The sequence below is a fragment of the Hippichthys cyanospilos genome, chromosome 17, assembly GCF_059441005.1.
Source record: "Hippichthys cyanospilos isolate Australia breed blue-spotted pipefish chromosome 17, RoL_Hcya_1.0, whole genome shotgun sequence".
Lineage (NCBI taxonomy): Eukaryota > Metazoa > Chordata > Actinopteri > Syngnathiformes > Syngnathidae > Hippichthys > Hippichthys cyanospilos.
Genome location: NC_142385.1, coordinates 15438381 through 15464255, shown reverse-complemented (window position 1 = coordinate 15464255; position 25875 = coordinate 15438381). Strand labels below are relative to the sequence as shown.

At 46.7% G+C, this 25875-nt stretch overlaps 2 protein-coding genes across 4 annotated transcripts in view; one reads left to right on the top strand and one right to left on the bottom strand.

Moving 5' to 3' along the window:
* The window catches only part of dock1 (dedicator of cytokinesis 1), an 80567-nt gene that overhangs the window by 18728 nt on the left and 35964 nt on the right, over positions 1-25875 (bottom strand). Inside the window, exon 28 of the mRNA XM_088438256.1 lies at positions 19-120. Coding sequence (XP_088294382.1) covers positions 19-120 — 102 coding nt within the window. The remainder of the gene's footprint in view (positions 1-18; positions 121-25875) is intronic.
* insyn2a (inhibitory synaptic factor 2A) overlaps positions 5651-25875 on the top strand; it is a 28071-nt gene continuing 7846 nt past the window's right edge. Inside the window, exons 1-3 of one of the 3 annotated variants that reach the window (XM_088438259.1) lie at positions 5651-5989; positions 15727-16810; positions 20711-20782. In XM_088438259.1, the coding sequence (XP_088294385.1) occupies positions 15732-16810; positions 20711-20782 (1151 nt within the window). In that variant the 5' untranslated portion in view covers positions 5651-5989; positions 15727-15731. Of the gene's footprint in view, positions 5990-15505; positions 16811-20710; positions 20783-25875 lie in introns of those variants that run through there. The other 2 variants (XM_088438258.1, XM_088438260.1) reach the window with 2 other exon arrangements.

Below are 25875 nucleotides of genomic sequence, written 5' to 3'. Positions count from 1 at the left end.
ATACGCGCCGGCACTCACCACCACGTCGCTCCTGATCTTGCCGAAGGTGTTGATGAGATGCGCGTAGTGGTAGTCGTCCATCTGCCTCAAGGTGGCGGTCATGCTCGCCACGAAGCTCCCCTGCGCGACAACAACCAGCACAAGAAGTTGGTGGAGTCCAAAAGCGGCTTGATTGGCCGGGAGTTTGGAAGCGCCGCGGCGTGCCCCGTCTCATTAACCCGCCGGCCTCCCCTCGCCTCGGCTGATTAGAAAAGCCCGCCATGTCCCGTAAGGACCGCCTTAGCCGGCTCGGGTTAGCATCGCTGCGCGGCGCAGATAGGCGGCCGAGACCAGGGGTGGCGTTGCGATGCCCGTCACGTGGCGGCCGGGACCGGGGGAACGCTTCAATTCGCGCTTGAGTGCTGACCGCTACTTTTTGGAAAAGGAACTCCAAAAACAACGAATCCGTTGCAGCGCTTTCGGTGCCAAAATCTGCTTAAAAGCTATCAAGAGTGAGAAAAGAACAGCAGAAAATTGCAATTCTACTCATAAGACGGTCCAGGGATTTTTCGCTAACCCGGCCTTAGCTTCTCAATATTTTGCCAAGCGCCCCCCAGGAAAGAGACCCCCCCCCCCCCCCCCCCCCCATTTGATCTGCTGAATATAAATAAGATTATTTATAAAAATGGTATAAGTATACCTAAACCTTCATCCTTTTTAACATTACATAAACAACAAGGCAAAAAACTTTCAACTTTTGATTATTTTTTATAGCGTTCGCACAGGTACAGCTTAGTCTGAAACTGAAAAAAATAAGCGTGTAACCGTGTAAAAAAAAGGCAAATCAAGTCTTAAAGTAGGATTTTCACTGTCGTAAAAGCAGACGGATGAGCCCTTGGGCCCGTCTGATCCATTGCGGCATCCCTGGAATATTTGCCGTCACACCTCGCATCGCTATTCTGCACGCAACGCCTGAACATCTGGCGCGGCATGTGCTCCTGTTCTGCGTTTAGATCTTAATTGTGGTGGGGTGACAGCTTCAGGATACTTTTCCTTGGCAGGCTTTTTCTCTGGGAGAAAAAAAAGCGGCGCGTCGGTCCGCTCGCTGGCGCGCTCGCCAGGTCCCTCACCTCCGTTTAATTTGCCATCAGGATTTGCCAGCTGATCCCGGCGCCTCCAGCGGCAATTAGGGTTGTTTGCTCACTGGCGAATCAGTCACGGGCCGCACATAACATGCATGAAATCAAAAGTGAGATTGGCCGGCGCATGGCCGTTAGCTTAAGTGGCTTATGGCCAGCCCTGCGTCGAGGCTTAGCGCCTGCTACACGTGCTAACCGGGATCTTATCGTACGGATGGATTTTCAGCTGAAGGGAAGAGGAGCGCTTGCGCTAGACACCCTGTTGCTGTTTTCAAGAGCGCCTAGCGAGGGGACTCGTGTAGCGGGCTTTGAAGTTCGCGCCGCTTTTATTAACGCGGCTAATGCGCTCGAAATAACAGCCGGCCCTTTGTGCCGGCGATACGCTTTGGATCCGGCGGTTCGGTGAAGAAAATGAAGATGCGACCGCTTGTCGTCATCAAACAAGTCTTTGATTGGTGTTTTTCCAATCGGCGCCATGCATATCCCCGACTTCGCCAAGAGGAATAGCAAACTGGCTCCGCAGACTATATATGGTCATACCTCCAAGAACTCCCCCCACACAACTTTGGATTTAGAGAATCGTGCCAACTCACGTACCTAACCAACTACCGTATTTTCTGCAGCATAAGACGCACTTTGAATGAATGATCCATCTGAAAAATTGTTTTCATACATAGGGCGCACCGCATTATAAGGCGCATAGAATAGAAGCTGCAGTAGTGGCTGGGGTTGTGTCATTCTGAACCAAGCATTATTTATTTTCCCAAACCACGGAGGGCCACGACATAAGGAGGAAAGAGACGCACGCGGTTCCGGAGCCGCCGGTTGCCGACCCATCCGTCAACATTCCAAGTCAATCATCTAATGGCCGCCCATCGAGCTGGAGCGTTTATCTAGTTGATTTCTCCCGTCGAGCGACAATAAAGCAAAGCCGAGCGCTGACATCTATCACCGTATCCTGAGAGGCTCAATATTGCGCATGTACATTTTGTGCTCCAGGGGGCAAAATTGGGCAGATTGTTAGCAGGAAAAAAAAAAGAAAAAAGGTGATTACAGAAAAAAGTCAATCTCCGGGAGAATTCATCCCACTTTTGCATGAAAAAAAAAAAAAAAAGATGTTGAGCTTGACCCAAAAAGCCTCCACTGTTTTTAAGGCTTTAATTACGCCTGCAGGGAGATGGTACGCTGGTCTCCAGAGAGTCTTCTCGGGAAGACAAATCTGACGATGTGGCAGGAAGAAAGATGAAGACTTGTTTCTTCTCGAAGCTTCGAATTGCAAATAGATATGGATCTGTGTTCTCCACGAGGACTAGATTTGGGGAAAAAGAAACTGTCACGATTAGACCAGAGTATATTAGTGCTCCACAAGAGGATTTGGTACTTATGTAGGTATCCCCCCCCAAAAAAATTGTGAATTACCGTAATACCCCAAATATAAGATGCACTTGTGTATCGGACACACCCTTGATTTTAGGGTTCTGGTACTTCGAATTTTCTTGTGTACGTACCCGTAAACTATACAGTATTTGTTGCGGGTTAAGTGTGTTTCAGATTTCCCAGATTGTGAGGCGTCAGTAAACGCGTCACGACACAGCATGAGTTAATTATGCCTTAAATACCCAGAGTTGACAACAATCAGTGTTTCGCCAAGTTTATGATTGTGCGTATTTGCCAAAAGACCGCAATTAATAAATGGGTCAAATGGATTTCCGTGTTCTGTAACAGGGGCATTCTTAATTGAACCAACTGAAGACATTATAACCTTTACAATATCCTCAGATTTAGGAACATTCCTGCGTGTGAACAAGGATGGATTCAGACGTTGGTTCAGTCTGCTCGCTTCTTTTTTTGAAACTAATGCCATAAAGCTGCGAGTGAGTCATATTTGGGGAGTTAGGGTATTTATTGGACGCTCCAACTGGCAAAGTACAGTTTTCAAAGCACGACTCGAAAGCACTTTCCTTAGCGGCGATGCGTCGTAGCCTCTCCCCGGCATTCATTATTCGCCAGCGAGCGCGGCGCAAAAAAGATGTTAATGACCGCTGCTCAGCCAGCGGAGCAGATTGTACGGACGGAGGGCGCGGCGGTTATGTCAATAACGTGTTGTCAGGTCACGCCGGGCCAAATGGCCGGGGCTATTTGTTACCGCCTCGTAATTAAGGTTGAGGGACAAGTGACCTTTGGCGAAGCTACCCTAGCGAAAAACAAAGTCTTGTCATAAAAGCGGAGATCTCCCCATCTCCTGCACGCCGAAGCGCTCTCCCGCTCGACATTCCGGACCGCGAAGCGCCGTACGGCGCGCATGGATGCACCGGGGAAATCTCCGAGGGCCCGTTTGATATGAAGCCAAGCGATGAGCGCGGGGCTGCTAAAATACGGCGGAGACAGAAGTTGTCTCGGACGCCGATCTCGGTCTCGGCGGCTCTGTAAATGACTAAGCGGGCGATCCATAAATCAATTTACAATCCCGGCCGAGCTTCTAGCAGGAAGGTGCGGAGGTTCCTCTGACCCCGCGGCTCCGCGCGCGCCGGGCGACAAGGACATCGAAGAAGATCCCCCGAGGGCTCGGCTCCGAGCTAATGAAATCAATAACGGAAGAGAGAGGAGTCACTCCGGCGGTTTATCCCGCTGAGAAACGCTTTGCTTACACAAGCGCATCGCTGAGCGCAAACTCGTAAAAAAAGAAAACGCAGAGGCTTTTCTTTTCCTCCGCTCTGACAATCGTATCTCGGGTGGGGGCGGGCCCTGAGACAAAAAGCCATTAACCCTGTCCCTGATTGGATATCCCCAAGGTCGAGCGCTCGGAGCAAACGCGAAGCCGCTTCGGAGTCAAAGCCGAAGCCGCGATCAATAACGAGGCGGATCGGAATTGAAAAAAATGTCAGCGCGTCTGCTTTAATCCACGAAGGGAACGCGATGGGGTGTCAACGGGCATATCGGAGGAAAGCTTTGCAGACGTTTGGCTAACTTGGGAGAAAAGATTGGTTTCGAAATGAACAGTGAAGAAACCAATTAGCTACACTAACCAAAAGAATATGTGTGCAATGTTTCAACGAATTGATTACCAAATCAATCGATTATGGGGTTAGAAAACTCAAAAACCAAATGCGCCCAGATATTCTCAGATTCCTTGTCCTTTAGCATGATTGTATTGAATTGAAATAAGAAATTTGCAAAAAAAAAACAAAAAAACAAACAAAACAATGATTTGACCATTTACTCACATTAAGGACCAAAACCAGAAATCAAATCACAAAAAAGTTGTTTCTACTACGTCAATTTGAACAAATATCTTCATTTATGTCTGAGAGGGAAACGAACATCTTTTTGAACAATCATATTAATCAATTAATAAGACAAAAAAACGATTATTAAATGAATTGTTAATTGTAGTCCTAACACAGGGGTGTCTTACTATGGGCCACATTGTAGTTCTAGTTTCTGTCAGAGGGCAAATCTTTTTTAAATGCTTTAGTAAAACACGCACCAAGTTTTGAAATCAGAGGCCGGCAAAAACTGATTGTGAATTAAAAAATGCTTGTATTTTCTCCACAGATTTTTAAAAGTTAAAGACAACTTGCAAATTTGCGATTTTAGCCAGACATCAGCAATTTCGGGCCACAAAAAATGATGTGGAGGGCCGGATCTGGCCCCCGGGCTTTGAGTTTGACACCCTTGTCCTAACACAAAAGATCTAAAAAAAAAAAAAACTAATTAACCAATATTATAACGAACCAAAATACAAGCGTGCCAAATAACTAACCAAGTAATTTTTGTCTTCATGTTCGGGACTAGCAAATATTGAGTTGATATTCCCATTACATTGCATTATATTGCAATTTTTGGGAACCAACCCAAAAGGTTCTCTCACACACACTAACTCTTATGGATTGCTAACGTGTGAGAAGTCTCAGCCGTCTCTCACATATCCACTGTACAACATTGTAGCGCACACACAGTCAGGGAGCTGCGGCTCATTAGCATGCTACCTAAGGCTTGGAAGGGCTTCCCTGCAAAAATACCAGGGTGAGATGGCGGGGGCGGGCCAAAACATCCGACTGGCTCTGCGCAATTACTTTGACATCACACGCGCGGCAAAAAGTCCGCCACAAATGAGGTTAGGTGGCGCGTATCCAGTGACGCAAGTGATGCCAAGATGTCAAGAGTAATGCCGGTCCAAATGGCGCGCGGCTAATCGGGAAAAAAAAAAAAAAAGAAGCAAAAGACCTTGTGCTGTAATTGGCGGGTAAAATTTGAGTAAAACTCCTGGCGTGGTAATAGCGGCGATAGCGCCGCCCACCTTCACAGTTCAAATGATATGTGAAGACGTTTTGCTGAATTTGATTGGATTCTTTTATAAGCGGACCACAAATAAAAGCGCACAGTCACAAAAGCCCAAAGTCTTACTTTTGCGCGACCTTGCGTCCCGCCCTCCTCCCCCCGCTCTCTTTATCTCGCCCACCTCTCTCACTTCCTCTCTCTCACCCTACCTCGCAGACTCAGACGCTCGCACGCAGAAACGAGAACGCCACAGAGCGAGGAGCAGCGGCGGCGGCGGCGGCGGCGGGGGAAGCGCCATGGGGATTTTCTACCCGTAAAGACGTTGCGCCGACGCATGTGCGCGTGCGGTAGAGCGAGCGGGAACTCCTGCTGGCGTCGTCACGCCGACGGGAAAAAAAAGGAATCCAGGGGGGATTAGAGGACGGCGCACCGCAGGACGCCGATGTGCGGCGACGACTCCCGTTTCAAGCGTATGCGCGTCCGCCTCAACTTCTGTCATGACGTAGTCCTTCTACCGCCCATCGGCGGGCATGCGAGGGCCACAAGCGGGAAATCGGCTTTTTCCCCTCGGCGCCGCACGACCGACTGAGGTGAGTCTCCGTGTGAGAAAAAAAAAAAGTCTAGTTGAAGAATCTCGAGAACCCGAGAGATGCGATTGACCGCCTCGCGTCCAAGGATGGTGGGTTTGAATCCCGCTTGGTTTCACTTGGGGTTTCCTCCCTGTTGTTCGTGACTGAAACCAGTTCTAAGGATTTTTGGTAGAACAAAGGACGCCAAATCATAATTTGAAGGTCAGGACTCAGAACGGTGATGATTTGCTCTTTTTTGGATGTACTGAAGAGAGCTCTGGAAACTGTTTTGCAAATTCCCAATGTCCTCCCCGAGGGAAATCCCAATCGGTCTCAAAGCGCTTTCGTTTAGTCTGTTTAGAGAAACTTGACAAACTCGCCGACTGACAAACTGAGTTACTAGTCGAAGAAAGAACGATTGAGGTGACAGACCAAGCAACTGAAAATCCGTGCGGTTAAAAAAAAAAACAAATCAAATGACAAACCATTGGACGCAACAAGAAACTAGCAAAACGATCACCCACCCGACTTACCCATCACAACTAAACAACCAATGGACGTACGGGAAAACCCGCCAACCAACACAGTGATTGCACAAGTAACTGCGGTAGCTATCAAATAACAAACCAGAAAACTAAATTGCTCATCAAAATAACAAACAAAAACAACTGGCAGGCCTACAACTGATCAAGCGTCTGACTTAGTAAACCAATAGGAACAGGATGACTCATCAAACTAGCATCTAACTTGATTTACCAGTACAATAATCATTGGTTCTCAAAGTAAGGTCCGCGGACCCCCGAGGGTTGAAATGAGTTCTTCCTGTTCATTTTATTTTACATTAAAAAGTGAAAGTATTCATGACTATACAATAAAGCAGACAATTCAACCAGAAGAGCATATTTTTAAAAAAAAAGTCATTATTTTGAAATATGTCAAAATGCATTGCGTCTACAATTGCTTGCTAAGGAGGCCATGAAGCCAGCAAAGCTAAAGCCGCATTTTATTTGATATTTAATGCTGTTTTTTTTAACTAAATTATTGGCAGTTACCTGTTGGGGGAGACTGAGTTGTGGGTGTTCGTTTGGATACTTTACCTAAATCTCATTGGTTGGTTGATGAATACGCGGACATACGTGGAAAGTTGGGCTAACGAAGGTCCGATTAGCACAGGTGTCAAACTCATGGCCCGGGGACCAGATCCGGCCCGCCACATTATTTTATGTGGCCCACAAATGACTAATTATGACTTCAAATTTCTGCCTAAAATCGCAAATTTTCCATGTTTTCTTCAACTATTACACATTTTTTGTTACCCAAACCCCTTTTGAACAGTTGTTAGCGGCCTCTGTTTTCAAAATGTGTCAAATTAATTTCATTTCACATTCCCATTGGCCCTCCGATAAAAACTACAACGTGGCCCATAATTACAATGAGTTTGACACCCATGGATTAGAGGTCCTGCTAGAAAAGTGGATGAATCTGAATTTTGTCGCAACGCTCCTGTTGGCAAAACGGCCACGAGCCTTAACGCACGCTAATATAGATTATTGGACCGGCCCAACTGTACAGACGGAGAACAACAGGCGCGTGAAGGCTTCGGACCGAGACTTGCCGACAAGCCTTCGTGATTATTATCGCGTGCTGACACGCGCCGTACGTGGATCCAAAATTGTAGAGTAGCGGATGAAAATAGGACGTCTGCCCGTTTCCAGATGACACGTCACCATTTGTCTGTCACTCCGGACGGAGTCTATCTTTAACCTCCCGCTTGGCTCTCAAGAGGGTCCAGCACGGTGACCCGCGGCTAGTCCGACATCCCTTCCGCTTTGTCAAGAGAAAACCAAGAGGATGACTCAGAAAGGTTAGAGCCAGCTTAGTGCGAAACGGCCTCTCCGGGAAGACTTTTAAGATTTTGGAGTTTGATGGCCACCGCACATGATTGGTTCAGTTCGGGTGCTCGGTTTTTGCGTCTGACCAAGACCGGCCGGTAAACGACGGGAGCCGATCTTTTACCTCATGTGGCTTTTGAGGTATGGAACCTCCCGTAATTCCCCAGAAATGAGACGCGCCCTTAATTTTGGGGTCAAATTTGGTATCTTTTAAGTCACCGTGTATAAGACGCACCAACACTTTGGCGACAATGTCAAAACTACAGCAAAACAGAATAAATCTCATCTTTAAATTCTCATCCATAAATGATACATTTTTTGCGCGTCAAGAACAGGCAACAACGGCCTTTATCAGCCACACGTTTTTCCAAGTCGTAACCAGGCAAGAATTTTCAAGTTTTCACAGGAATTTAGGGGTACGTTAGAATCTAAGCAATGGCTGTTACGGACACTTTCGGACGATTTGCCTGTTTACTACCGGCAGAAAGCGTCCGCTGTTCCCAGTAAAGAGTCATGTGTGTTTCAGATTTCCCACATTGTGAGCGGCCATCAAACGCCTCGCTAGTGTAAGTGAATGCGCTCGAAGTAGCTGTTTTTCCTTTCCCTCGCGATGCGGCTGAGTTAATTTTGCCATAATTATGTAAGTTGCGCGGCATCCGTGTTTCACCGTTTATGATTGTGTGTATATGCCAGAAAGTCCGCAGTTACTAAAGGCAAAATGGAATATTTTTGCATGTTCTGTAATCGGCGCACTCTTAATTGAATCAGCTGGAGACATCAGAACTTTTACATTATCCTCTTCGTTTGAGGAATATTGCTGTGTGAACAAAGACGGACTCGGACGGCGGTTCGGTCTGCTCGCTTCTTTTAGTGAAAATAATGCCGTAACCTCAGCAACTACCGACGAATTTGATAGTCGACGTCAATTCCCCAACCCCAAAACAATATCCGAGCAATTGTCACTTGCTGACATTTTAAATGAGTGGATCAAATTCTATCAGCGGCCTGAACATGAATGTCCAGCTTTGGACGAGTTCTATCTGAACGGGACCAATGAACAAATCCCGGCTCAACCGTTATGCTCATTTACAGGGAGTAACATGTGAAAGCAGCTCGGTATAATTGATTTCGCCACAAAGGAGCAGGCGGCGAGCTCTCCGTTATCCGCGCGTCCCACTTCTGACGCTACGTCAGAAAGCGGAAAATCCTTAGGTCAACTCCGACGCTCCCATCAAAACATGCGCATTACTCGCGGGAGAGCAAGTCGTAAAAAAGCCGGCTCAGAAGAGCTTAAACTAATTAAAAATGAATATTCTCCGCAAACACTAATTTGAAGCAAGCTGGAATGATTCAAACCGGCGATTGGTGTGAAGCGTGCCTCCACATACGCGCAGCCAGATTAAACATTAACGAGGGGAAGACCCACACTGAGCAAGATCTGAATCATCCTCCGCCATACTCCTCCTCTTCATCCCGTCCCACTGCGTGCTTTTCACGCGTTTGCTGGCGGAAGCCGGCCTTCGCCGCGAGCTTTGGAGACGGGGAACAGAGAGAAGGAAGAAAGATACCGCCTCGAAATCCACGGAAAACGCGAGGGAGCGAGGTGATGCAACGCCTTGCGATTTGTAGGGCGGCCTCCGCGCCGCGAGATGCCATCTCCGCAGCTGCGCGGACGGATTAGATGGCGCACGGGGGATTTCCCCAAAGAGGAAGAGCGGCAGCGCACCCGGGTTCGAGCGAAAGCACGCAACGGAGGAAACTAAAGGGAGTGGGAAAAGAAAAGAAAATTCCACTCCAGGGGGAGTAAGTCAGGATTTTTTGGCACCAAAGGCAGGAGTGTCGTCGAGGGACGGAAGTTTCTGCGGTAACGCATACAAGCGGAGGACTGTAAACATCATTGGAGTCTATGTATAGAAATCCTGTCATTTCAAGTGACTGCAAGCGTCTCGGCCTCCAATTCAAAAGTCTTCCGGGTCGGGATAATGACAGTCTTGGCCAGTGTGGTCTTGACCGGTGGTCCCCAACCACCGGTCCGCGGATCAACTGGTACCGGCACCCGAAATAATGTTTTGGAGATGATTTAGTTTAACAGTTCATGCGTTTGTGCTTGATCTTTGTTTTTTTGGCGCCGCCTCTGGCCGCTGTTGATATTACAGACATAGTGAGAAGGATGATGTGGTTTTTAGATTGGACCCCGCCATACGAAATGAATCCCTTCCGGAGCGGGCGATAGAAACCTATGGAAGTTAGCTAATGCGTGCGAAACCCCAGGTAAAAACATCAAAATTTTAAATACATATAAAAAAAAAATAATAGAGTAAGTACCACTTATATAATATACAAGTATACAATTAAATAACATGAATAAAAAATACATAAAGGAAAAGTGAAATTTTATTTACCTTTGCTCCACCAAGTGGATGCATAACGCAACCCTAGCCAGTACTGTAGCTTCTATTCTATGCGCCTTACAATGCAGTGCACCCTGGATATGTAAACACTTTAAAAATAGTCCATTCATTGCAGCTGCGCCTTATAATCCAGTGCGCAAAATATGATATATTAATAAAACAAAAACAAAAAAAAAACACTTGGCAGAGGGAGTTGCAGGGACGTCAATCATTGCCAGCAAATCCTGTCGACTGCTTTCAACAGGCATGCAAATGATCCTTGTCTGATTTGAAGCATTTAGCGGGAATGTGAAAAAAAAAAAGGTGACTGACATTTGCAGTTTGTCCTTCAAACACTTTTGTTATCTGGTCCTCGACGCAGCACAGAAAAAAAGGTCTTAAAGATGCTGCCTGGCAACAGCTGAGCGACAACTGCCAGAAAGACAATCCTTTCAAATCCTGTGATTTCCAGCCGCCTTTTAATCTTGAGGGTATTAAGCCGGCGTTAAACTCGCAAAGGATTTGCCGTAGCGCCGCTCGGCCGCCGATGCCTCGACGCTGACCTTTGCAGTCAATCACTCGGGCCGGAGCGCGGCGGCGTGTTACGTCGCCGAGGTTCCATCAGTGGCTGTAAAACACTCGGGCCGGCCGTGCTGGCTGTCAGAGCGCACCCCCCCACCGCGGATAATCGGCGTCACGTTGACCTTTACATACGGTTACTCTTCCGTGCGCACAGAGTACCCCAGGGGAAAAAAAAATCAATAGTAAGTACGACTTATACATGTATATAATTAAATGACATAAATAAAAGAATATATAAAGGAAAAACGACATTTTATTTACCTTTGGAGTGACTTGACTTGAGCTACTTAGGGACACTGACGGCCAAGTTTGAATTTTGTCATTTTTGTTGATGCCATAAAAATGCCCTAACAAGGGAACGAAAAAGCTCTTCGTAACGTGAGAAAAAAACACGTAAACTAGGGACGCCGTAACATGGGGGTCCACTGTACATTGTTCTTGTAATTAACACGGTATTAAATTGATCAATTACCGGCCAACTGGTTTTTAAAGCGGGTTCACTACTACAAAGACCTCGATCTTTGCGTAATTTCAGCATAGTATTTTTCCAATACCTATATTGTATTTTGGAGCTAGGTACTCTGTACTCATTTCATGGGGTTTTTGTTATTGCGGTCGATTCAGAAAAAGTCCTCAAATTCCGGCTTATAGGAAAGACTTTGGGGTATTCTATTGGCTGTCAAATTTGACGCGAGCATCATGAAAGGGTTTGGAGGCGGATCAAAGATGTTTCAAAACACTCGTAAGCATTTGTAATTATGAGCTCAGCGCCGAGCGGGGAAAGGATCGAGACAAACCAAGAGCTGATAAAGAAGGATTAGAGCCAACGTCCATCACGCCGCCGCTACGCTCATTTGTTCAGGCAGCCTCGCGGCTGTAATTGTTGCGGAAGCAGAGTGGGAACTCCTCCTCGGCGGATGGAGGCATCTTTATCTGGCTTTATTGCGGGAGCAACATCCATCAAACGGCCAACGACCAGGACTCGCGCCTCCGTTCCCGACCGGGGGAGGGCTGCCGGACGGTTTCTCCACTCGGAAACGCCTATGAATCTCTTCCTTCATCACAACAAGAGACATTTTGGTCAAGTTCAGACCTTGGGGAGTTGAGTTGTTAAGAGCTTGGTGTTTTATGGCGCCTCAGCAAATTTTCCCGCCATGATCAACCCAACCACAACGATGAAAACTCAAAAGCACATCAGCTGCGTATACGTGCTTCATATTTGGTAGCAATCGCAGAAGATTTGAGGGAGGGGTTTGTTTTCGAAGGTCCGCTGAATCACCAGCCTTCGGTCAAGGCTTTTTTGTGGCTTTTTACAATGTGCAAAACCACACATTTCATTTTTGTAAGAAAGCATACACCACGACCTAATCACAGGGGGGGGGACAGTAAGGGATTTGTAACTGGGACCAATCCCAAAGATGAAAAAAGGGGCAGACAGAAAATGCATCCAAACCGAAGAGCTGTTTAGTTACACATCGATGTCCCCCCCTCCTCGTGAGTAAAAGCCCCTTGTCTTCTTTCTTGTGCGTTTTTTTATTAAATATTCTAGGATGACCGAAGCTGAGACTATTACTTATAGTCAAATTGAATTTTTGTCCAGCTCTTTTGCTTGTTTTGAGTCCAAGATTTTGAGAAATTCTTTGCACGGCTTCTCCTACATTGACATGTACAGCCACATTTTCCAGCGCTTAATTAATTCCGCGCTTTTTGCGATGCACACAACATTAATGAATTTTCCCTTTCGATGGAGCGCGAGAGATAAGACAAAATTAGTCCGGGGTTTAAAAAAAAAACAAAAAAAACAGTCAATCCCCCCCGGGGCTGTAAACGCCGAGCGCTGGCATTTCAACCATTTACGAGTTTACCCGCAGCGACGACTGTCACGAGCAAAACCGCTGAGTCAGGAACGGGCCCTTTATTTGGATTCAAGGTGCGTCGCGTTAAATTAGCATGTGCCCGCGGCACAAAAACCATTTGCATTATGCAGTAATTAATTGTTTGACTGTGTTACTCTGGACCGTCTTTGCTGAGGATTTATAAAGAATCTGCAGCCACTCTGTAAAGGACTGATGTCCCGAGAGGTGCCCCCCTTACTCCCCCAATAAAAAAAAAAAAAGGTGGAGACATGTTGCGTGATGAGTCATGCAGTTTCTGTAAGAGCCCGAGGAGGAGGGGGGCTCACAAATCAAGAGAACAAGGATGTATAGGTCGAGAGCCCAGAGTGATGCCAAAACGTCAAAAAAAAACGATCAAAAGCAAAAGCAGCGCGTGATGCTAGCATGCGCGCTAGGGCGTCGGCGCACGCTGACTGGGTTCATATTTAATTATCCGATTACTTCCAGCCGGGGGGCATTTCAAATTGCGCTTGTATATCATCTCCAACGTCGCGACTGGCTTTTCAGGATGGCGGTGACCTCCTTTGGAAAGGGGGGGGGAATGTTCCGCACTCAACAAACGTAGACAGCGACGGGCCGCGAGAGACAAACACCACAGTCTCGGGAAGGGCCGGGCTATAAATGGAATACATTTGCTTCATTTGTCGTTTTAAAAGCGACAATTTGCAGATGATGCTAAGCCTATGAATATCTTTTTTTTTCTTGCACACGATATGAACGTTACGTTTAGGTTAAAAGTGACTTAAAATCAGTACACGTAATTGATGTCCGAACACTGTGCATGGATTTATTTTTGAATAAGTCAAACTTTTCCTAAATAAACATTTTGAGTTTGTTGTGTAAAGTGGTAATTGTCCAGAATAAACAGTCCAAACGGCAAACATCGATGCAGATTTTTTTGGGCTGGTCTCATAATCGCCGAGCCCTAGTTTGGGGTCTTCACATTTTCCCCACGTTTTCCGTAATTGGATTCCTCCCGTGTTTACACCGACGGGTGCCGTGGCCCCGAATGCTCCAGACCGGATTTACTGAAGCGGAAACTCTCTAGATTCTATGTACAAATAGTCAACTTCCCACATGGGACAAGAAAAGATTGCCGCAACAAAACGGAGAATGTGGAGAAGTCTTTACGCCAGAAAAATCTTCGGCGGAGACGGCGGACATGTGGCACAGAATCGCTAAAGAGCATCTCTTGTGACCCGTGGATAAAATTGTTAAGATAGACAAAGAAGATGGCTCCCCGCTCATGCATAATTCAATACTAAATAGCCGGAGAGCTAATGCGGCGATTGGGGGGGGCGGCACCAAACCTTTCCTTCTGTGGCCGGCAGGTAAATAAACAGAGCGCTTTGAAATGGGTCGCCTTTTTCCTGTTGACAGAGCGCCGCGGCAACGCAAGATAAGCCGAGGGGAAATAATTGCCCCGTCTGATTCAACATCTATATGAGATTGCCGAGTGTTTGCTTGTTGTAAATCAGACGGCGAGAAATTATACTGTGTTTGTGTCGAGCGGCGAGAGTTAAGGAGCCTGCGGGAAGTGAAATTATGGCCTTCTTTTCAGGTTGGTCAAATGTTTGCGCTGTCTTGGCAGGTACGGCAAATCTGATTCGCCATTCGCAAATCGCAATATCACCTACTTGCCAATTTGCGGGGAAAGCAAGGTGGTAAACTTCTCAAAGTGGGGCAAGGAAAGTTCCGCATTGCTATCAGCTGGAGGAAAAAAAAAATCATATTTTTAACAGTTACAACAGTGATTGCTCAACTGAAACCACGGTGTCCTTCCTCACTACAAATGTAATACCAAGAGCGGTCAGAGGCGGCGCCAAAAAACTAAGATTGAGACAAACAAAGCACAAATGCATGAACTGTTAAAGGATAAACTTAATCAGGTCCAAAACATCATTATTGGGGGGGGGGGGGGGGGCTCATGCAGCCCGGTACCAGTTGATCCACATACCTGGACCGGACCACGGACGTGGTAAAGTACTACAAAAAACGAGTAATTCTTTTTGAGAGGCTGAAATCAGAGGATTTGTACAATTTTAAGATAAAAATAGCTGTCGATCATTATTTGATCGATGGATTGTCAATCGATTAATTTTGACGGCGAGAAATGGTTATCCTCGGGAGTTTCTGGGTAAAATACACCACGAGAGCCCGCTGCAAAATGCTAAAAATGCTTCACGGTTGAAAATATACTGTATATCACAGGTGATACATCATCAGCATTTGCTGATAAAAGGTAGAGGCATGACGCCATTGTGAGTCGAGGCGGTACTTGTACCGTAGTAGACATACGCAGCGGGGAACGTCAGGAAAAAAAAAAAACAGGCACAACGGAAACAAGCATTAAGTGGATTGTATGACCCAATGGATTAAAGAGCAGGAAAAAATGCATTCTCAGGTTTCACGGAGAACGGGATTAGAGAGAAACCCCGACGGATTATTCACAGCGAGTGCCTCAACATTTTGGTAGTACCAAAGGCTCAGGAGTTTTCGTTTAATTTTCTTATGAAGATGTCCTAGAGACGTTTTGTGCCATTCAAGTTTATTTTTGATGAATACTTTATTCTATGACAAGCCTGAACAACATATGAGCTCCGTAGAAAAAAAATACATTTAAATGCCTCTTGTTAGAATATTTCCCTCGGCGTCGTTTGTATGCTGTGACAATGAGGCGCTCTATGATGGCCATGAAAGCACAAAAACTCGTTTTTTTTTGTGTTTATCTATCTTTATAGTCCACTCTCCTGCCTTGTCTCAATGACACGCGCACACTCGTGGCAAATGACGAGGCACTACAAATGTGGTTGAATAAACCGCACAACTCTGTTTTATGTCTATTTTTTCATCCTTGTTAAGGGCTACTCGGCTAAAAAGAATTTCGTTGATGTTGAGAAGATTTTTGCCGTAATTATGCAAGCATACCCCCCGTTGCTTTATGACTAAGCCTACTCATTAGAGGCAAATGACTCCCCGTCTTTCTCCGCGCCACTTAGGAACCATGGTGAGCAAGGAGGGCGGCAGATGCATGCTCACCAACTCCGAGTCCGAATCGGAGGCGGCGGCGGCGGCGGCGGCGGCGACGGCGCCTTTGCCCTCCGCCTCGCTAGCGCTGCAAGTCAAGTATTCTCTGGACGCCAGCCGCCAGGTGAGGAAACGCAACAAGGCCCTGCAGGTGCGATTCAAGGATATCTGCGAGGCGCAGAACGAGCAGAGGGAGGCGGAGTTTGCCCAGGGCGGGAACCCGCTCTCGTACAAAGCGGCGTACCGCAAGTACATGACCGTTCCCGCCCGCCGGTCCATTCCCAACGTCACCCGCAGCACCGGGGTTCAAACGTCCCCGGACCTGAAGAAGCGCTACCAGACGTTCCCCTTCGAGCGCAAGAAAGGGCACGCGCTCAAGCACGCGGCGGCCGCGGAAACGTACGCGGGTCAGAACAACGGCTTCGCCGTGGAAGTGAAGCCGGCCCCGCGCCGCCATTTTGACGACGACGCGGAGGGGGAGGGCGCCTGCGGGGGGAGCGGGGTTTGGAGGACCAAAGCGTTGCTCCATACCAATGAGCGCGCGGCCTTGACGGGGCGGCACGCCGCCCCCGACGGCCCGCGCGAGGACGCGCCGCCGCCGAGCCGCGCCGCCGACTCGGACTACCAGATCTGCGGCGTGACATCCGGCGCGGGATTACCGCAGAGCCATCGGGACCGGGACTTGACCCGTTCGCGAACCCTGCCCGACAGGGCCTCCAAAGTGACGGGGCCCATCGCGTGGAACTCCCTCACGCAAGTGGAATGCCTGGACAGTCCGTCGGCCCGGCACAAGCGCAAAAAAAGCCTGCAGCTCAACGGGCTACAGAGCGAGACCCTGCCGCGCGTGGGCCGAGGCTGCGGCGCGCGAGCCCCGCGCCACCTCGCCGACGAGCCCCCGCGGGAGGCCTGTAAGCAAATCGTGCCTATGAATCGGGACGGGGACGTTAAAGAACAGCTTCAAGCTATGGAAAACCTCATCAGCTCCAGCCAGGAGACCATCAAGGTGCTGCTCGGGGTGATACAAGAACTGGAGAAGGGGGAGGCCCACAGAGAAGGGTAAGTGGCGCCGCCATAAGCTTCACAGTTTGCTCGTGATGGACGAACGAAACTTTAAAAGACTTTATGTGATATGAGATTCATGCTTTTCCCACGATTTTTGCATTAATCCTTAATTGCATTCATCCATTAATGGCAACTCGCTAACAGGGCACAGTAGAAATTTTGTGTTGACACCCCAATACCACTGGGTGGCGCAAGCGGACAATTTATTACGTTTGCAGCCTTTCAGTGACTTTGATGATTGGCATAGCCTGGACTCCCATCATGCAAAAGTCTTCAAAAATCATGATACTCTATAATATAGATTTCAATTTCAGCTTCATAGATTTATAACTATACAGCATGGTTACTTTTGCTATTATCGCATTTTTGCCATTTTTGTACATAAAGCCCCCCATTTTGAGGGGTTGAAAATAAATATATATTAATGAATTCATAAATTAAATGTCAAAAATCGTTATGTTTCTTGAGGTTAAACTCGTCTGTTGTTATACGCAGTTTAGTATCATTTTCCCCATCATTAATCCAAGCGACAAATAATCCTCCATTCCCCCAGTTGTTGTAGCTAATATTATCTTTCTAAATGCTGGCTGTCACTCGGAGGTGCACGTGGCGTTCCAGCCAAACAGTCTTTGCGAAAAACCCATTTGTTGCTCAATGGCTACCGGATTTATAAACGAACGCAGATAGCATCGCGGCCGCTAGAAAACGGAGGATTGTTTATCGCAAAGGAGGCCAACAAAATGGCCAATTTGACGAGAGCGTGGCGAGGGCCCGGGCAATCAGACGCGTCTGGTTTCGGACCGCCGTACCATCGCTCATCTGGGAGACCCCTTTAATTTTGTCAGACAAAAAGGGTAAACGCCATTTCATCCGGCCATCGATCTCCGCGCGCAATTGTCAACACTTAGCGACGCCCGCGCTGTTAACGCCGAGTAAAAATACTTTTGCTCCGGATTAGCTAGACAAAAAACACCTTCTAAGAACATCATAAGAAGTGGCCACGGGCTACAGGTGAGCCGTGAGTATAATTCAATCTGACGGAAAACTGACTGGCCTGAGGTTACGTAACGCAAGCGCTTCCTAAATGTTGCCCTATTTCAGAATCTGCCATCAACTAAAAAAAGAAAAGAAAAAAAAAAACACAGACCATTCTCCTAAGTTCTAATAAGACAAATGGCGTCCACGCCTACACGACCTCCCGCACGGTGACCTTTAAAGGTAGGAAAATCAGGGTGCTAAATATACGGCTAATGGCACCTTTGCTTTCTGTCTCCCACTAGGGAAGCCGGCTAAACACCTTATTTTGTCTTATTAGCGCTGCGTGAGACGGGGTGAAATGGGCATTTGCGTGGAATTTGATGCAACCTGATCGCTGATCTTTCAAAGGAAAAAAAAAAGAAGCTTGGCTTTGCATGGCTCACCCAACTGTCGTTAAGAGGGCCATAATGTCATTTTATTCAGATAACGCAACAAGCAGCTTTCAATAAAGTGTCTGCTTCTGTAAAAATAACTCAAGGACCAAGAATTATAGCATACGTTGTGTTCCCATGACGATGACGAAACACGAATTCTAGGAAAACAAAAACAAGAACGTGGCATCGTTGAAGCTATCTGGATAACGTTTGGAAAAATGGGACACTTCTAATGAAAAAAAAATCAAAATGAGATAAAAAAAAAAGACTCTTTTTTATAGCTTTTATAGCTTTATATATATTATTATTATTATTATTGGATAGGAATGAAAGCTACCTTGCTTTTTTGTATGGGTATCTGTGACTAACCAAGAATGGAGCACTTGGACTAAAACGAAAAAGCGGTACTGAAAATCCCAATATTTATATTGACATATGTTCAAGCAAGAACCAAATCCAAAGCAATGAAGTGACGCCGTTTACAGGCATCTTAGTCCTCGCAATCGTTTAGAAACCAGACAATCTTCTCCGCTGTCCGGTTTTAGGTAATGTTAACATGTCGGTAGCGGTGGTGCTCATTTGTCAGGCTGCGGCGGCCATGCTAATGACCGCTATCATGTAACAGTCTGTTGTGTCGTAAATCAGAAGCCGATTTGAAACACGCCGGCGAATGTGGGAAGAAGATACAGTACGTTAAATATCCTTATATTGACCGAGTCAAAGTCGAGTCAGAGTCAAGGAGATCCGAGTCCGAATGCAAGTCCAGATGAGATCAGGTGCGAACCTGAATACAGGAAAATACTATTTTCGCCACCAGAAAAGTCGCTAAATAATCCTAATTTTGTTATTTGTCAAATAGACCCACGTCATCATCAAAGAGCTCAATTATTTAGTCACTACGTATTCGGCAGCAACCCGTTTGGGGGAAATTGATTGGGGAAAGGGGTCGCTGACCCCAAAAAGTTTGAGAACCCCAGCTCCAGAGACCCGGAAGTGCGTACACAAGAAATGAAAAAGTCACTTTTTCAAAATAGGTCGCCTTCAACAAACGCTCCAAAATATCGCCCCGCATCACCCCCGCTCATCCCGTTGTCGAGCGCCACGGCGTTAATAACCGCGCTGGCATCCGCACCTCCGATATATCTGTCAGAGCATATGGCGGGGAAAGGGTGAGATAAGGAGCGGGGAATTTACGATAGGTGTTTAATTTGTCTTTTTTTTGACTGGCGCAGCAGCTTTTGGAGAGGGGATGATTAGGAGACATGAGCTAAGTGTGAATGCTAACACATCCGTCGGACGCGGTAATAAAGCGGCAAAAGATGATGGGGTCATCAAACAGCAATGTCAAACATTCCATTTAGGAGTTTTGAGATACGGCCCGCCCCGCACGCACGCACGCACGCACAAAACGGAGGTAAAGTCCTTCTGCGGTGCTCAAGACAGAATATTACATCTGCTCTGAGTGAAACATCCCATTAAACCCACATAAAATGGGAGCTATCTTTGCGGCTGGGTATGAGTGCGAGAAGCAATAGAAGTGCTTTGTTCCCTCAGGAGGAAATGAGCCTGCGGTGTACTCAAAGGGGGCTCATTCCTATCAAAGATGTTCTTTACGAGGCCTAAAACACAGGAAAATTGGACTTGGGGGTTGCGGACGGGAGTCTCCTTCGCTGGTATAGCTGAAGATTGGCACTCACCTTCAAATACACCCGCCCAGCACATTTGCTTATATTTTGAGGGGCGCTTGTGTCCACTTTTACATGCCGGTTCCTCTAAATGACCAAACTTTGGAGCCCGGCAATTCAGGAGCATCCATCCACCTGGGACAGCGCTTCTAGAACTATATTTACTGGAGTACCTCTTGACGTACTTTAGTGAAGAACTCCAGGATATAGATGTTTAAAAAGCCTGGAAATTTGGGGGCATTCATCCATTTAGGATATCTTTAAAAAAATTTGAAAACCGGGCCATTGCGCTGCAAATAAACTCCGACCGATCGAAAGGGTTGTTCACGCTCAATTGCTCGCGCATCTTGATCGGCGACCAAGACTTGGATCGTGCAAACATAAAGTCAAAGTAGTATAATAGCAACCGGGGCTTGGTAAACACCGGCCTGACATTTAAGCCCCGGCTAGTAATAAAAAGATTAAGTGAATTAAGTGTACAAAAATAATTAGCTGGCGTGCCCTTCAGAGTCGGGTGTAATCGTGAGCTAATGCCATCAAATGCGGCGGTCGGGCTTTGATGAAGCTAGCTCTTAGCGCGGCCCGCAGAGTCACCTCCAATCCCGATCGGCGTAGCGCGACTAATGCCCGCCACCCCCCGACCGACGCCGGCTTGCCGGACGCTCAGCTGGGCGGCGGCGCTCGCCGCTAACGAGCGGGGGACGTACACCGGCGAAGAAGCGGGAGCGGCTTAACAAGGCCTGTAATTATTACACGTTCGCCACTCTCATCTTCCTCCCTCCCTCCCCCCCCCGCAGGCTCTCCTATCGCACCGGACAGGACACGGCCAACTGCGACACGTGCCGGAACAGCGCCTGCATTATTTACAGGTCAGTGGCGCAATCCGTTCCTCCTCGGGGGAAGAAGAGCGGCCGTGGAAGTGACAGGACCTTGGAGGGAAGACTGGAGCATTAAGCTAAAGATACGGGTCGGGGTTAGGGGCTATGGTCAGGGATCGGGTTTTGGGGTTTGTGTCAATCAACGTCAGTATCTCATTTGAGAGGTGAGACAGCGGCAAAAAACAAAAGAAAAAAAGCTGGTCTTTGCACCATTTTTCAGACACGCACATTTTGGACATTATAAAATCTTTCCCCCTAGGTTCCTTCATATACCCCCAGACGTACACGTACTCCCAATTGAGAAGATGATATAACTCTCGCGATTGGTATCCAGGCGCATCTCGGTCTGGCGCAACGCCACCATCTCTGCGGCAGAGTTTTTGATGGCATACTCACAAACATCTATCCAACAAATAATAAAAATGTCAGAGTAAGATTTTGATAAGGGTTAGACACAATCGGGCCATCTGTATTGAGTTTCGCACCATACCGGGCTCAAGTTTGGACTCCAGAATAATGGGGAAAAAAATGGTGAGGATTAAAGAGTGCAGCGGCTGAGAGGCGATCGATGAAGCTAGTTTTAGTGGACACAGCTGTTTCACACAGTCAGCTTTTTGACTCCAAAAAGTCATTTCAATCGTCTTTTCTTCCCTTTTGCAATAAGCCCCCAACTGAACAGACTCGTTTGAAAACAATAAAGGTTTAAATAGGAGGAGTTCAGGGTTAGGTGTCGTTCTAGTGGCACTGATGGAAAAATGTACATAGGTTATGTCATTTATACATTTATGAAGCATTTATTGAACAATCGCTATTTGCTCAGGTTGTTGTAAGAAGTAGAGGGGAGGACAGCCGTGTGCAAGAAGATAGAAAAGAGGAACAAAAACTGGTTGGAGTGTGGAAGATCCCCAACTGGGAAGGAGGGTGCAATTATTTGGACGGCGTTGAATTATTACTTGGTGTCATTTTGTAACCCCACCCCGATTGAAAATAATCAAGGTGTGTTTGGAACGGGTGGGTTTTAAATGCAACATGAGTTTCAGGTTGTGTTTATTTAATTTTTTTTCGTCGCCAGTCTCTCTTATTGATAATTGATCAGGCGCTGGATGGTTGGGATAGGCTTAGGGCTGAAAGTTAGGGCTAGGGGTTTGGTTTAAGGAACTCAGGCTCGGGGTTAGGTTTGTGGTAGTTTTAGTGATGGAGACCAGGGTTAGGAGTTTGATGAAGGAGCTCAGTTGAAGGGTTAAGGGCTTCCCAACTGAAATGTGCGGGGTCACGTGGCTTTTGCGCGTGCGAATTGGGCGAATTACGCTAAAATCGCACTTTCCCGGAGGCGAGCAAAGTTTGAACGCATCGGCGCGGCAAGGAGACACCAGTGGGATTACAACGCCGATGTCAAAGACGCAGAAATAACTTTGGACGAGTTAGCGACACGGAAGCTGTTATTCAAAGAGTCAGCGCAGCGTTTCATGTGAAATGTGTGCGATTTCGGCCCAGGGAAGCAAAGTCGCGCTTCCCTCCGGTGCTCTTACTCTTCATTTCTGCACTGTCTGCTTGAGTAAAGACAGACTGGGAGTCTCTGGAGAACATCGCTAACCTTTACTGTGGGCGCAAATGACAAATTCCCATTACAAACTTGAGCAAGTGGATACTGAGGGTTTTCTTTGATATTCTTGGCAGCGAGGAATGCGGCAATTGATTTATACGAGCCGGTCTTTTATGTCTGACCGTTACTCAAGATGGTAAAAGATGGCGAGTAACGCGCGATTCGATATCACCATATTCCGCCAACAATGGCGATGACTGATATGACCGGGCGGCAGTAAACAGAAAAATATCGCAATTGCTGTCCAAACGGTTTTTGTCACCAATCAACTTTCATCTGCGCTACTTAAGTTTTATAAGGCAAGTGTTGGCGTTTGAAATATGACGCTAATTTTGACATGTTGGAATTTTGGCCTACCTGAATTTGGTGGATGTTTTTAGTGGAAACTTGTAAGCAAAAGAGAAAGGAGGGTTCAAGGGCGAATTCTGAGAAACAATGGTGCGATACCGCAATATATTCCGTTGTTTCCCCACACAAGAAGCTTACGTTTTTCTGGCTTTGACGGCAAAGTGTTACTGAGAAGTCTGATGTCAATTTGACTTCTTTCGCAATAAACCAATTCACCATTACTAGAAGGATCTATTCGGATTAGCTGCGGCGGGGTTAAAAACAACACTTCCTTAATCTGCCACAAGCATTTCAAACACTTCCTTTGCAGAATAACAAAATTCCAAATGAAAGGCGACTTTCTAGAAAATCTACCCGGGTTCTTCTGCTTTTCCAGAGAATACCGCCGATTGGACACAGGCTCAAATATAGCAAAAGCATTGATGCAAGGCGGAGGATTAAAAGGCAATCTAATTACCTCCGTCTCCGTGAAAGCTACCTCTCTGGAGGTGGAAGAACACAGGAAGAGGGAGGAAGCCCAGCCAGGTTAGGAGGCAGATCCATGACGGGAAAACAAAGTGTGCGTGGGTAGAAGAGCTGTCAAATAGTCATTGCCGTGAATCATATTGTAGTTGGGCTAAATCCGATTGTGTCGCATCCTTTTACTACCGGGGTAATGTAACGTCTATTGAATTGTATCATCGTTTGGATAAGCCGCATCGCGGCGTAATTGGATCCGTACGGATTGCGATCGGAGTCGATCAAACCGTGTCGTTATTGGAGTGAATCGCGTTTCAATTGGGTTGGATCAAAGACTTTCCCGCGGCGTGTCACAAGCCCGGCGGTCTGTTTACAAAGCAAGAGCTTCTTTGAGCCTTATCCATCTGTCACATGCTGACTTCGAGATAGGCCGGAACGAAGGCTTTTCCCTCCTCCGATAAGAAAAGGTGCGCCCGTACGGCCTTTTGCAACCGGAAAGTCCGAATTCAAGTCGTAAATTCACACAAGAATATTCAGAACCAACTACGCTCATACAAAATGTTTTGAGGTCGGGACTAGGACAATCCAAGTGCGATAAATCTGACCTTCCATTTTCCTGGAATGCGGCATTTGAGTCTGCGATCCGAGTTGAAACCATTTTAAGGGTCCGAATACGGTTAATGCGGTTGTTGCGTCGACCGTGAGCGTTCACGGGGTGGAAAATCCGTAGACTTCCCTAACGCGCATTTAAAAACGCGCGTTAATGTAACCCTATTACTTATCCGTAACATGCTTTGGTCAGGACAATTCATTAAGAAGACTATTTCAACACGCGCAGAGAAAAAAAAAGGACGCCACACGCCCTCCACATAATCAATATATCAAAAAGCAGAACGGCGGCGAGGCATCCGAGTCGGAGGACTTCAAGCGGAATACGCAAACGCACGCGGGCGCCCTTGCCAGGTTCAACTTTCCTCCTTTTGAAGATTCCCGAGGCATATCGCCGGAATGCGTTATCGCCCGCGTGCGGCGCGGACCACGGGAAGGGAGCGGGCACTTTTCACACAAACGCGCGCGCCTTTGAATGCGAATGGGCGAGAACGAGGATGAAAAGATTAGCGCCATCCGTGGCGGAACGTCGGGTGATGTCATGCGTCAAGGTGCGGATGGGGGAGGAGAAGGGAAATAGAGAGCTTGAACGCAAAGTCAATGAGCCAGATGAGAAGATTTGAAACTGCCGTGATGGAATTTTTCCGTGCGATGATTGGGACGATATTGCTTTATTTATTTGTTTTCTGGGTGAAGAACCTACTGTACTTGTCTGTCATGGAGATCTCGGATAAATTGTGCATGTAACAAATTTTGATGGGCAGCTTCAGTCATTATCAGTGCGACGTCTTTTTTAAGATGAACAAAACTAATCCTCAATCCGTCTTTCCGCCAATGCTTTTTATTTTAGGTTTCAGAATACGAGGATAGCGCAATTATTGGCGCAGATATTTGGCATTTTCATAAATATCGGCATCTGCTTTTTTTTTTCCAACCTGCTGGCCAACAATAAATCAATTTCAAAAGTGTTCTTAAGCCATTTCATTGTTTAAAATTTTAGCTCGCATTCTAAAACAGGTATAACTTTTAAACAGCAACTTTGGATTCAATATTCTTTTTTATAATACTGTCCAAAATAGTACAAACACAAAATCACTATTCGTCATAAAAAAATAACATTACTATCAGTCATTCAACATTTCAGGCTGTTCATTTGTTTAAAAAAAAAAGCTTTTTTTAATACTTAGCATTCCAAAATCACCTGTTTGCGGGCCAGAACCGGCCCGCGGGCCGTATGTTTGACACCCTGATCTAAGAGATGGTGCAGCTTTTGTTTGAAGCTTCAGTAGATTTTTTTTCGTGTCGAAAACTACAGGGAAATATTGACTTGTGAAAGTTTTCATTGAACTTTTTAAGAAATTCTGATGTACCTGGAAACTTCCTGAACATGAGAGTTTCAGGGCGAATAAACTGCTCTCATGTGACATTAAAGTAAATGCATTTATACGAGCACACACGCAGCAAAGACTAACATTCTTATTGATGTCATCCGACGCGTCCGAGGGTTGCCAAATGACTCACCTGCTACTTTTAATAAATCGCTACCCGACACCAGCAAGAGGCAGGCGGGGACTAAGAGCAATTCTATGCAAATTTCCCGACTGGCCGCAGAGTATGAATGTAAATAGCCGCCGGTGAATTAATTAATACGAAAATAGCAGTTTTCTAAATGAGCTTAAATGGACTTTTCCGTCCGCGCGGAGAAATAATAACTGGTAGGCGCGGACGGAGAGCAACAACAGTCTCGACTGTATTATGGGGCTTACTCCGAAGAGCAAGGAAAAGCCTATTATGCCGATAGTGCTGGTGTGTGAGTCGGTACATATGTGATCCTCCAAGAAAAAAAAAAAAAAAACGGAAAACGGCAGAAATGGATGAGAAAGTGCCCCTCGGAGCTTTGGCACAAACGCAATTAAGGCTTTGTTAGCGATGAAAGGGCCACACGAAATACTTTTGCGGCAATAGGTGCGAATCCTCATTAGCCCCTTGACAAACACACCGCGTCCATGATGGCGCCAGACCCAAACGGGGCGCTAATTTCAGCTCCGGGTTCGAACTTGGATTT